Raw genomic sequence first — 12,525 nt, 5'->3', positions numbered from 1 at the left:
GACAGTAAAGCATTACAGTAGTCTAATCTAGATGTTACAAAAAAATTTTTTTCTGTAACATCATGTTTCTAATTTTAGCAATATGTCTAAGGTGAAAAAAGGCGATCCTAGTAATATTATTCACATGAGCCTCGAAGGAAACACTAAAGTCAATAATCACACTAAGGTCAAAGATCTTTCTCATCTGGCATTGCTGAAATAGTGAAATATAGTGTATATCATCAGCATAGCAACGAAAGTGAATACCATGTTTATGTGTAATTTCACCCAGAGGCAACAGATATAAAGAGAAAAGCAGTGGGCCTAAGACAAATACTTGTGGAACACCACACTTTACCTCAGAGAGTGTGGAGAACTTACCATTTACATCAACAAACTGATAGTGATCAGTCAGATAAGATCTGAGCCAGAAGAGAGCTGTTACCTTTATTCCAACAACGTTCTCCAGTCCAGGAAGGAGGAGATTATGATGTTTGGTGTCAAAAGCTGCACTAAAGTCGAGCAAAACAAAACACCGTCTCTCTGCTATAATGAGGCCGAAATCCTGACTGATACATTTCAAAAATGTTATTCCTCAGTAGATGTGAGCAGAACTGGTGTGCTACAATCTTTTCCAAAATCTTGGCGATAAAGGGGATGTCTGATATTGATCTGTAGTTGGACAGCTGACAAGGGTCAATGTCAAGGGGTTCTAACTGCCAGTTTGAAGGATTTACCAATGATGATGGAAGGTTTACAGGTTTAATTACTTCTGCAATGATCTGTTTGAAGAAACTTGTAGGCAAGTGATCGAGAATACAAGTTGATGATTTTAATGAAGAAATAAATAAAATTAAGTCATTCTCTTACTCTAGGAGTAAAGCTTTGTAATTGATTGTTATAATTACACTGCCTTCTACAGGGTTATTTATAAAATAGTTTGGATTTACATTAATCATCTGGATTTTTTGCCTGATTTTTTATATTTTATTATTGTATTGTGTCCTCTCACCTAGCTCTGGAGTACCATAACCTCAACACCTCAGCAGCTACCAAGGACTTCTGGGTAATCACAGGTAAGTGATTGAGCACATCTATCAGTAACATTGACTGAAAATGGAAACAAATCAGGAAACGTTGATTTTCTTTCTATATTTGTTTCATTAAGTCAGCAATCATCTTTTGGATCACATTGAAAAAAAAGAGTCGAACCTATAAAGACAATTTTTTGTTACCAAAAACTGAAAGCTTTGCGTCAAGACATGGCAAACTGTGTTACAGACAATGATTTCTGGAGGTGTTAATGAGCCCATGCAGTGATTTCCCTTTACAGAATCAAGATTGTTTTAAATGCAGTGCCGCCTGAGGGCCCAAAGATCACCGCCATCCAACAGATGACCCTTCCATTTCGCTCAGACATTTCCCCAGATTTTATCTAATCTTTTAATATTATATTTTGTAAATGATAAGATATTTAAAGTCTTTGCAATTGTACATTGAGAAACATTTTCTGATATTGTTCGACAATTTGTAGACGCAGTCTTTCTCAGATTAGTGAAGATTGGTGCCCATCTTTATTTCTGAGAGACTCTGCCTCTCTAAGATACATTATTTAGACCCAGTCATCTTACTGACCTGTTGCCAAATTAACCTCATTAATCTTTTCTTGCATCTGTCCCGAATCTTTTTAGACGTGTTGCTGTCAAAATGACCCTATTTCTTTTCTTAAAATGGTAACTTTTAAATGGTTTCTATTTTCTGTTGTGAGTAAAATAATGGGTTAATGCGACTTGCAAATCATTGCATTCTGTTTTAATTTACATGTCCCTGCTTTTTCAGAATTGGGTATGTAAACAAATCAACACCTTCTGACCAATCAGAATCGAGTATTCAAAAGCACTGTGGTATAATGTGTGATAAACACATGGCCTTTGTCGATATTCCTTTTTTTTTATTTAATGGGTGTGTTCATAACCAAAACATCTCCTTCTTGTCTTAGATTTGGATTGTAATTGTAATTCTCTTTTAGTTTGGACACCCTCCTTGTAGCCGGAACAATCAAATGAAAGTAAAATAAGGGTGGGATACCATAAGTAACACTGATATCTCTTGAGGGTGATCAATCGTAAAATGTATGTACTATATATGTGAGTGAGTATAGATTTATGTGAACGTGCCCTCCAGGAGAAGGTAATGATCTCATCAGAAAGAGACTGTATTTCATTGGCTCGCATGTCTGGGCCTTTCCAGATGGTCGATATTTCTTGAGCTAGTTCTGCTGCAGTGTGATTGGATTAACGACTGCACAGTAGGCAAATAACTAGTAATCCTGCCTTTCTTGCATGCTTTGTTGCGGTTTGTGTGCAGTGATTCAGGATGTGGAGAACTCGTCTCTGGAGGGTCAGTACCAGAGTTTTGCCAGTCTGATGGAACAGCGCTTGGCAGAGCTCTTCATGGTAGCACATCAGCAGGGTGTCCGTTTTAAACGAGCCAACACAGTGGGCAGTTACACTGTGCAGGTAACCCTGAGTCTGAATTTAATTTAACAGTTTGAGGTTACTGGATGTGTGCTGTGGTTGTGTGATGAAGGTATGAGGGGATATCAAAATGTTTTGAGGTGAGCTCTGTGTACAATAAAGTACTTTAATTATCTTTTTTCCAACACTGTCCCCTTGCACAGCGAAACATCAATGATCATGCAGTGGTCCATTTACATCAGAGATCTGGACTTTGCTCAGATCATTTACATTATTTTGTAACAAATCCTGGGAATCCTCCTCCTTAATTATTTTTAAAATAAGACCACCCTACTATCATCCTTGAACAACCAACAAATGAGAAGGAAATTCAGAGGCAAATCTTCAGATATTTGACCACATGTGAAGGAATAATGCAGATTTATGATCATACACACTTCACTGTAGACAATATCGCCATCAGCTTTGAAGAAAACATAGTCCAGGAACTTTTAAAACCTTGGGGATCCAAAAAAGTCTTCATGATATTGGCCTTGACTGACAATCATTAAGCAGTAGAATCCCAAAGCAATGGACTAGCTCAGATCTTGTGCAGACTCTAGCTAGGGACCAAAGATTGTAGTTATGACAAATTTGGTGTATAATGTTCACATTCTCTAATCACTTCTGTTTGCTGTCTCTTTGATCTCAGATGGTTGGCATGAGGCGAGTGGTAGGACCAAAAAACCCAGCTGAACTTACTTACTACGTGCAGTTGAATGGAATGCCACTCCCTGGTACAACTGCAGCTAAATTCCTGAACACTGTGGACTCCCAGACCATGGCTCTGACACTTGGGTATTTTGTCCAGCTCCAAGCTGAAGGTTTGTTATTATTTCTGTTCTTACTTAAAGTCAGTGCTTTGCTCCTGCCTGGCTTACTGATAGACAACTGCTAGCTTAGGGATTCTGATGAGTGTTTCTACACTAATCCACTAAACCATTTTCATATGTAACAGGGATTTGATTAAGACCACCCCACACACATTCTTGTATTCAGAGGTGCTAGAAACCACTTCAGTTCTCCACAGGAGAGAGAGAAGGAGGATGCACTGAACCTCAGCAAGAAATCAAGAAAGATAAATCTCCTATAACAGGGAACAATTCCTACAACACATAGAATGTGGGATTAGTTCAGATACATATCACATGCACTGCCTCAGGCATGCACAAATGCAAGCATTAGCATAAACACATCCATCAGCACATACTGGGATCAAAGAGGATTAGAATCACATCTGAATATTTTTGAAATTTAGTGCACCGTACAACTACAAAAAGTTGATGGGTTATTTTTGGATTGGAATTCCGTAGTTCTGGCACCAGGGTTCTGTGAGACTGGTGCTGTGGTTCAGTGGGAATGGGATTCTGAAGAACTTTTGTGGGACAGGGTTTATGTGGGACTGAAACTGGGGTTCTTTGGGAATGAGATTCTGTAAGACTGGACTGGGATTCAGAGGGACCTTGACTGGGGTACTGTGGGACTGGGATTCTGTGAGACTGTGACTGGGGTTTTGTGGGACAGTGATTCTGTGGGACATTCACTGGGCTCTGTGCTGCAGTTAGTCTGTGAGACTGAGACTGGGGTTCTTTAGGACTGGGGTTTTGTGGGACCGAAACTGGGGTTTTGTGGGACCAAGACTGGCTTGCTGTGGAATGGGGATTCTGTGAGAGTGGGTTTCTGTGGACTGGGTTTTTGTGGGACCGAAATTAGGGTTTTGTGGGACAGGTATTTTGTGGGACAGGTGTTTGTAAGACCAAGACTGGGGTTTTGTGGGATTGGGGTTTTGTGGGACCAAGACTGGCTTTCTGTGGGATGGGGGTTCTGTGAGAGTGGGTTTCTGTGGGACAAGGATTCTGTGGGACTGGGGTTCTGTGGGACAGAGTCTGGAAAAGCATATCATCATATCATCTATGCAATCAGTTGGTTATGTATAAAATATAAAATAAGTTTTAATTCACTCTTTCAATATCTTTGAAAATGAAATAATGGATTTCAGAGACAGATGATGTAGGTTCCCTTTGAGGAACTCAAGCTGAGTCGGAACGCTTTGGGAACGCGACTGCATTGCCCATGCTCTGAGTCTAATCAGTCAAAATTGAAGACAGGCTGTTGATGAAAATTGATGTCATGTCCAGGGAGTATAAAGCACACCTGCAGAGAAGACTGCTTCAGCTTCTGATCGTTCATAAAGCGCTCGTTCAGAATTTCTGCTGGAGGCCCCACTCTCTCCTTCGGGCCTGTTCGGCAACGCCATTGATTCGGTAGTTAACAGGTTCCAGGAGTCCAACTGCGTTCCAGCAGTATCTCCAACGCCGCTCTTATTGGGGTTGCTCAGCAGGTGCAGCCCCAACCCCAACCCATCACTTTGTACCGCCAAGTGCAGAGAAAGAGTATTGCAACACGCTCTCCTTTTGTGGGATCCCGCACGGTGCCCTGGGTCAAGCCCCGTGAGGTGAAGGATCTGAGGAATGTTATCTCCGAGAAGAGGGCTACAGACAAAAAGGTCCTGACCTGACCTGTGGAGAGATAGCCTGGGGGCGTGTAGCACCTTGTAGCACTTTTCTCGTGCCCGCTTCCCTCCGACCCATTCAGGGACCTGGCTCGTTAACCCTGCCACGAATGTGCTTCAGCACATGGCCAGCTTCCTGAGTTCCTGAAAGTGAACGTCTCTCCCTTGACAGTTAAAGAAGCTAAAACAGTCTTCTCTCCAGGTGCGCTTTATAGTCCCTGGTTGTGACGTCACCCCGCCAGTGACAGCCTGTCTTCAATTTTGACTGATTAGACTTATTACTCAGAGCATGGACCACGCAGTCACGTTCCCAAAGCGTTCCGATGCAGCGTCTCGTTCCCTCAGGGAACTAGCGTTACATACGTAAACTTTTGTATCCTTTCATCATACAGCTGTGGTGAAGGGCCCTTCCAACAACCTCTGGATCATCGCCTCTGTTTTGGCTCCTATCAGCATCGTCACCATCATCATCATCATCATCACCGCTGTTCTGTGCCACAAAAACAAGAGCGACTTCAAAACTGACGGAATTGCCAACCTGAATCCACGGGTTAAGGTGCAGAAACTGAGTCTGGGTGGAGCTTCTCTGCCTTCCTTATGCTTTTCATACTATTATTGGTATTTTTATTTTTATTGTTTTCATTATTATTATTATAACATGCACTACTTTGCAGTTAGCACCCTGAGTACTAGAGAAAGAGTATGAGTATAATGTAGGCTCTTTGCATTGTTCTTTCTCCTGCAGACGACATACAGGAGGGACATGAGTTACTATCACCAGGTAGGTACAATACATACTGATCACCGCTGAGGTTTACAACTTTTGCTACATTCTTGGACAGTTTACAAGGTGATGCTCTCTTAAAAATGCTGTGTGTCTGTGTGTGTGTGTGTGTGTGTGTGTGTGTGTGTGTGTGTGTGTGTGTGTGTGTGTGTGAAGACCCAAATAAATGGAGTATGTATTGGGAACAAGGTCAGAAATTCTCTGAAGGTTTTTTTGTAAAAGTAGGCCAGTCTGTGCTATACAGGGTACCAAGTTGACTAAGATAAAAAAAAAAAAGTACATTAATAAATTAATTAGAAAACATCTATACTTCAGATTCCACCTGCTAACATGTTATTTATTTATTTATATTTTGCTTGTTTTCTCGATAACAAAACAACATTATATCTGATGTAATAAGACATTTTTTATCATCCACTTCTCAGGTTCTGACCCATTTTATCCTAGCGTGACCTCATTTGTTCACAAATTTTGTGCAGAACATTAATTTTCATTAAATATTTGTAGTTAAAAAAAAAAAAATCTAATGAAATGTCTATAATTATAGCACCTGCCAAAAGAGTTGTTTTTTTTCTATGTAACAAAATCAGTAAAAGACAAAAACACAAGAATTGGACAGTGAATGACTGTAAGAAAGTTCTGTGGAGTCCAAATTGAACATTTTTATCTCTACCAGAAGAACTTGTGTAAGATGAAGTACAGGAGAGAAGATGTGATCAGACTCCCTCACCCCCACACTCACACATGGAGGTGGAAGTTTAATGGTTTGGGGTTGTTTTGGAGCAGGGAAGGTTCCAGAAAGTGAAAAGAATCCTGAACAATATGGCTCCTATTCCACACTTCATCATCATGCAGTTCCGTCTGGACTGCGGCTCATCAGAAGCGACTTCACCGTACAACAAGACGATGAACGGAAGCGATAAACACGTCTGAGTTCTGTACGTGTTATTTAGAGAGCAGACAGACGTCTGGAGTAATATCTATTATGGAACCACCTGCCCAGACACCACACCTCAATCATACTGAACTGCTCTGAGATGAAGAAGCAAATCTCCAACCAATAAGGAACATGAATGAGTTTTCAGCTAATGTTTGGAGAAACGACGTGTCCGGATGCTGATAGTGTGTAAAACTGTTCATGCAAAAGGAGCATTTTTTTAATGAGAATCAAGTGAAACATCTGAACATTTATAGATTTGTTTGGTCATAGTAAATCTTCAGAATGTTACTTTACTGAGTTTGTTGCATAGAAACAAAAGGAACATGAATGTGTCTCTCAAACACTATAAAAAAACTGTACTTTATTTTTAATTCTTTACAAATCTGTTCAAGTTGCGCTAAAATGGATGTATTTATTTACTGTACATGCCGTTTCTCACTGTGCACGTTTAATGTGACAGCTATGAGTAAATAAGCTGTAATGTATTTTATTTCCTTTGACTACCGATTTAATTGTGGCTTAATTTAATTAAAGGGGCTTGAAATTTAATCCACTTATACAAAATTCAAGAAAAATTTAATTATTCAATTAAAACAACCTTCATATTCAGACACAACTTACTTTCCTGAGTATTAGTATAATGCACCATGTATCTGTCTCTGCTAACTTAAGGCTGAATTTATCTCCACAAAATCTAGTGGAACATCTTCCCAGAAGAGTGAATAAACTTATAAGAGGAATTGGGACTGAATGTGGAATGTGATGTTCAAAAATCTAAAATCCAACCAATTTTATTGTCAGGTGTCTTTAAACTTTTGCTTATACATGTGTCAATAGAACTCAAACCTAAAGCTAATCATCACTGAATACATTGACACTGAATTCTAGAATTTGTTCGATCAGTAAATCTAAAATCTCCAAAGTCAGCTGTGTTTATATGAATGTACCGTTCTCATGTTATCATTTCCATAGTAACTGCTTATTTACGTGGATTTAATGTGGTAAATTTTCATGTACGGAAAAATGTGCTTAATTAACATTCATGGAAGGAGTCTCCAGTGTCAGGATCAGTCAAATGTGAAACTGCAGCTATACATTTTGCGACATTTTCAGGATAGAAGACTTTGTGCTTTGTTGAGAGAGAATGCTGCTATAATATAAATGAAAACATTAAATATAACTGTAAACAAAGATGAACTAAATATTTAGGACGTTATTAATGTATTTTATTATTATAAATGTTTTAACTGCCAAATTAGCATCCTTATTTATGTATTTGTTTATTTGTATGTTTGTTAGTTTATTTATTAGTTTATTTATTTTAACTGAAATGAAGTTCCTCTTCCATCACCAAGTGAAAAAACAGAAGAGTCTTCAATAAAAAAATTTTACCCACTAGTTTGTTAAAACAAAACAAACACAATTAATTGATTAATTGATTGATTGATTATATTTATTTAATGATTAAATATCAATTAACAAAGTAATATAATTCATTTAATTAATTTAATTAATTGAAAGTTGTAAAAAGTTACTTGAGCATCAGATGATGGTAAATAATTCAAACCTTTTAGACTTGTCACATGGCCAAGCAAGAAAAACAAATATGGAGGACGAAATTTATAAAAAAAAAAAAAAAAAAATGTAATGTTGTTGGTGGAACTTTTCTCAACGTTACGTCACACAATCAGCTCGAATCCCCTGCAAACATGAGCGACTTGCTCTTTACCAGAGTTACACCAATCACTATTCCATCTGCATTACTCGTTATGATGAATCTATCGTACACATGGATCGTACACAGCTGATGCTAGCTAACACTGGTATTGGAGTGTAAATTGGCATTGTATGAAATTTTCCGTGAAAAAACTAAAAACTAATTGGAATCAGTGTCCAATCAGATGTTTAGTTTATGCAGTGAGTGTTTAGGATCTGTGAAGATACTGTGTACTGATTTTCCTCAGCTGAGCAGCAGCATGTCGAGAACATCATACGACACTTTTTAATTATTTATGATCTGTGTGTGTGTGTGTGTGTGTGTGTGTGTGTGTGTGTGTGATAGAGTGTATATTGTATATATAAATTCTTCCTGATAATCTGATGATATTTGATTGTGTTCCTGCTGAAGCCGGTGCAGGGATTCGATTACGCGAAGCAGCATTTGGGTCAGCTGGGGTCGGACGAGGACAGCGCACCCCTTCCTCAGGCTCCACTCCAGATCCGGGACGCCTCTCTCAAGGTCATTCACCCGGACGGTACCAACTCCAAAAAGACCATCGGCGGAGAAATTAGGAAAAGGTTTATATATAAAACTGCTTTGTGAGTTAATCTGAGATTTCAGGTGTACTGATGGCTGAGTCAGGTGGGAGAGAGAGAGAGAGAGAGAGAGAGAGAGAGAGAGAGAGAGAGACAGAGAAAAAGACAGACAGACAGACAGACAGACAGACAGACAGACAGACAGACAGGCAGACAGACAGATATCGACAAAATCACAGACAGAGTTTTAGAGAGACAAACAACAAAACAGAGAGAGTAACAGAGACAAAAAGACAGACAGAGAGAGACACAGAAAGAGTGTGAGACTATGAAATAGAAACAGACAGGTATAGTCAGACAGAAAGACAGACAGATAGACAGAATCAAAGAGACAGAACACATAGAGACAGAGACAAAAAGACACAGATAGACAGACACAGAGAACAACAAATAGTCAAACAGAGACACAGAAAGATAACAACAGACAAACATCAGAGAAACACAGAGAGACAGAGACAGACAGAGTTATAGAGTCATAGAAAAGACACTGAAAAAGACTGAGAGACAAACCAGAGTGACTTTCGCATGCCTGCACATAAACCTGTGGCGTCTTGTTGCTATGGTTACCCACAGCAGGTTGCCGAGCGAGGACGGTTCTGCGGTCAGCGTGGAGTCGGTGAGGCCTGTCTCAGTGCGAGGATCCTCGTGAAGAAAATCTCCACACAGCAAAACCTCACGAAGGAGGAAAGTAAGAAGAGGACAGGTAAGATAGAGAACACACACACACACACACACACACACACACACACACACACACACACTCTTCACGCAGGATCACACACTATCTGAGAAAAACAGATGCTTTCTTTGCACGTAATTAGCTGTCATGTAGAGTTCTCCCGCACGCTGCGTTAGTGTTGCAGGGAGTGTGTAGAGAACACCGTTGCAGCCATATGCTGCCTCGACTTCCTCCGCCGACACACACTGCGTCTGACCTTACAGGTACAACGGGAGAGGAACATCTACTGATGAATCTCAAAAACAATCATGTCTCTTTCCTTCTCTGTAATAATGAGCGTGTTTCCCATAAGACTGATACACAGACTTCAGAAAAAGGGGTTACTGCTATAAAATATATGAGTTGGTATCAAAAAGTTTCGAGCCTCGAAGAAACTTCTAGTAACTTTTAGTAATTTCTTAAAATGTTTACAAGAAAGTACTTTATTTATCTACATTTTCAAACTATTACCTTCAAAATAGTTCTCTTGCACATCAATACAGGGTTAGGGTTAGGTTTAGGTTTAGGGTTAGGGTTAGGGTTAGGGTTAGGGTCCCAGTGTCTCTGCCACTTCTGAAATGTGTCCTGGAAGTCTTCCTTTTAAAGCGTGTCAAGCACCTTCTGGGATTCACACTGGATCTCCAGACCGGTGTCAAAACAGCAACCTTAAAGCCGGACCTTCATCTTTGGGAAGAGGGTGAAGTCTGTAGGAGCCAAATCTGGCGAGTAGTGTGGGTGCGGAAGTGAGATTGTGTCGTTTTTATTGAAAAACTCACGTGTGAGATCAGATGTATATAGAATGATATCTTTTGGCACACTGACTCATGATGGTCGGTGCTCCCTGTGACTGTGCGTGCAGCCTCGAGCTGTCATCTGATGGCGTGTTACAAAACTAGTCTCGAAACTTTTTAATACAGGATTCCTATTAGTGCAATACCACTTTTCAACGACTAAGAAAAGGAAGAACGAATTGTTTTTTTTAAGACCTGGATCTTTAAATCTCATTTAACTAAAGCAAAGTAACATTTTTAATAACCTCCTACACGTTTGCCTTTGAGAACAAATGCTGAGAAAGGTGTGAGTTCATGATGTGTGTGATTTGGTAGATCCATATGACACGTCATCAGGATCTCTGCAGCTCATCTCCGTAAAGCAGATCGCAGCCCCGCCGGCATACTCGCAACCTGCCTCTTCTGACCGCAGTCAAGATTCAGCCGTCCTGAATGGCGAGGTAAAAAATTATCAAATTGTTTTCAGGATTATCGGCACCCATGCAAAGTGCTGCTGTGTTTCCTTTGGAGATTCTAACAGGTTCCAATTGTATTAAAAATGTTCCATCCTTTAGCCATTTCTGTTAATTGATGCTAATTATCCTGCTAAAAAAAATAATTTATGGCTGTAACCTCATGGCAGAGGTTGTTTCACCAAACAGTGTAGATTCTTCACATAGTGCTGCTTGTTATGGGTTTTGCCTTCATCAATTCATTTGGGTTGAATTCATTTTCATTTGTAGAGCACTTTTAACAATGGACATTGTCTCAAAGTAGCAGTATAGAGATAAAGAGGTTATACATTTGGAGTGTATAAGTTTAGTGCCTATAAGTTTGTTCCTTATAATTATAAGTTTATCCCTAAACCTTGAGAGGAACCAGAATCAAAATGGAACCCGTCCTCATCCTCAACACCGAATGTTTATTTATTACAGTTCCATCACTGTTGGTGAACTGGTCAGTAATCGGTGCTGAAATGCAGTACTGTTTATGCAAACTGTGGTCCTGATCACATTGTAGCAGACTGTTGATATTGATTACAGTCCAAATCCATTCTCTAAGTTCTTGAGTTGTGGAACTATCTTCTAATTAAAGAGAATTCCATCCTGAGGTAAATGAATCAACCAAACAATATGTAACTTTTTTTTGTTATGTGAAAAGCTTCATGCATTTGTTTCTACTCAACGTTTATTTACTTTTATTCGTCTCTTTCACAGGTGAGAATACATTTTCCGTTCTTTTTTTTTAAATAAATCTGAATGTAGTAGAAAGTAAAAAAAAAATGTCAGGGTTTTATGGTTGAATGTGGTCACGTGACTACAAATACCTTTTTGTTCTTAAAAATCTCCGTTCACACTACAACAAGCATGAAAATGGCATCTTCAGGCGTCTTCATTAAGTGTTTATGGAAAGGTTTTGCTGGACAGAAACACTGTCTCAGTATGAATGCAGCACCTAATCAATAATCTTCCGAACTGCTCTGAATGGATGTGGACGTAGCCTCAGTTATCAGTGCCTTGCTTCTGAATGGAGTTCTGTGGATGTTCTCCACATACTGTACACAGCCTTATGTTACTTGAGGTTACTGTGCAGGCTAAAGCTCAACTACTTAAGCTGAACTATGATTTGGACTGTGATTTGCTACAATGGTATAAGGCTGCAATTACCGTGAAAAGTTTTGCACTTAAGTGTCTATCAGTGAACAGCTGATAACCTCAATGATGAGTGAACTCTAATGAGTGGACATTTGGTTTTACCTAAATGAACATGGCTTCCCTTTAGAGTCTGATTCCTCCAATGGTTTCTTCATCATCTCAGAGAGGTTCCACTCAAGAATTTTAAGGAGTCAGAATGTGTTGATTTCTTTTTTCTTAGGAACCGAATATGTAACAGCGGGTTTATGCTCCAGATCTCATGCAGTAAACCAACGCACCCAGTGCATGTCTACTGTATTCTGGTCTTGTTCGCTAAAATTAGCAATTAAAAAAAA

At 39.4% G+C, this 12,525-nt stretch overlaps 1 protein-coding gene across 1 annotated transcript in view; it reads left to right on the top strand.

The window, feature by feature from the left end:
- Positions 1–12,525, top strand: part of kiaa1549lb (KIAA1549-like b) — a 50,273-nt gene that overhangs the window by 25,955 nt on the left and 11,793 nt on the right. Inside the window, 9 exon segments of the mRNA XM_046863843.1 lie at positions 996–1,055; positions 2,347–2,498; positions 3,148–3,319; positions 5,400–5,563; positions 5,753–5,788; positions 8,860–9,029; positions 9,621–9,685; positions 9,688–9,750; positions 10,872–10,996. Of these exon segments, the coding sequence (XP_046719799.1) occupies positions 996–1,055; positions 2,347–2,498; positions 3,148–3,319; positions 5,400–5,563; positions 5,753–5,788; positions 8,860–9,029; positions 9,621–9,685; positions 9,688–9,750; positions 10,872–10,996 (1,007 nt within the window).

This window comes from Silurus meridionalis, chromosome 13 (assembly GCF_014805685.1).
Source record: "Silurus meridionalis isolate SWU-2019-XX chromosome 13, ASM1480568v1, whole genome shotgun sequence".
Lineage (NCBI taxonomy): Eukaryota > Metazoa > Chordata > Actinopteri > Siluriformes > Siluridae > Silurus > Silurus meridionalis.
Note: the sequence above shows the minus strand (reverse complement) of the source record. Positions and strands in the feature narration are given on the sequence as shown.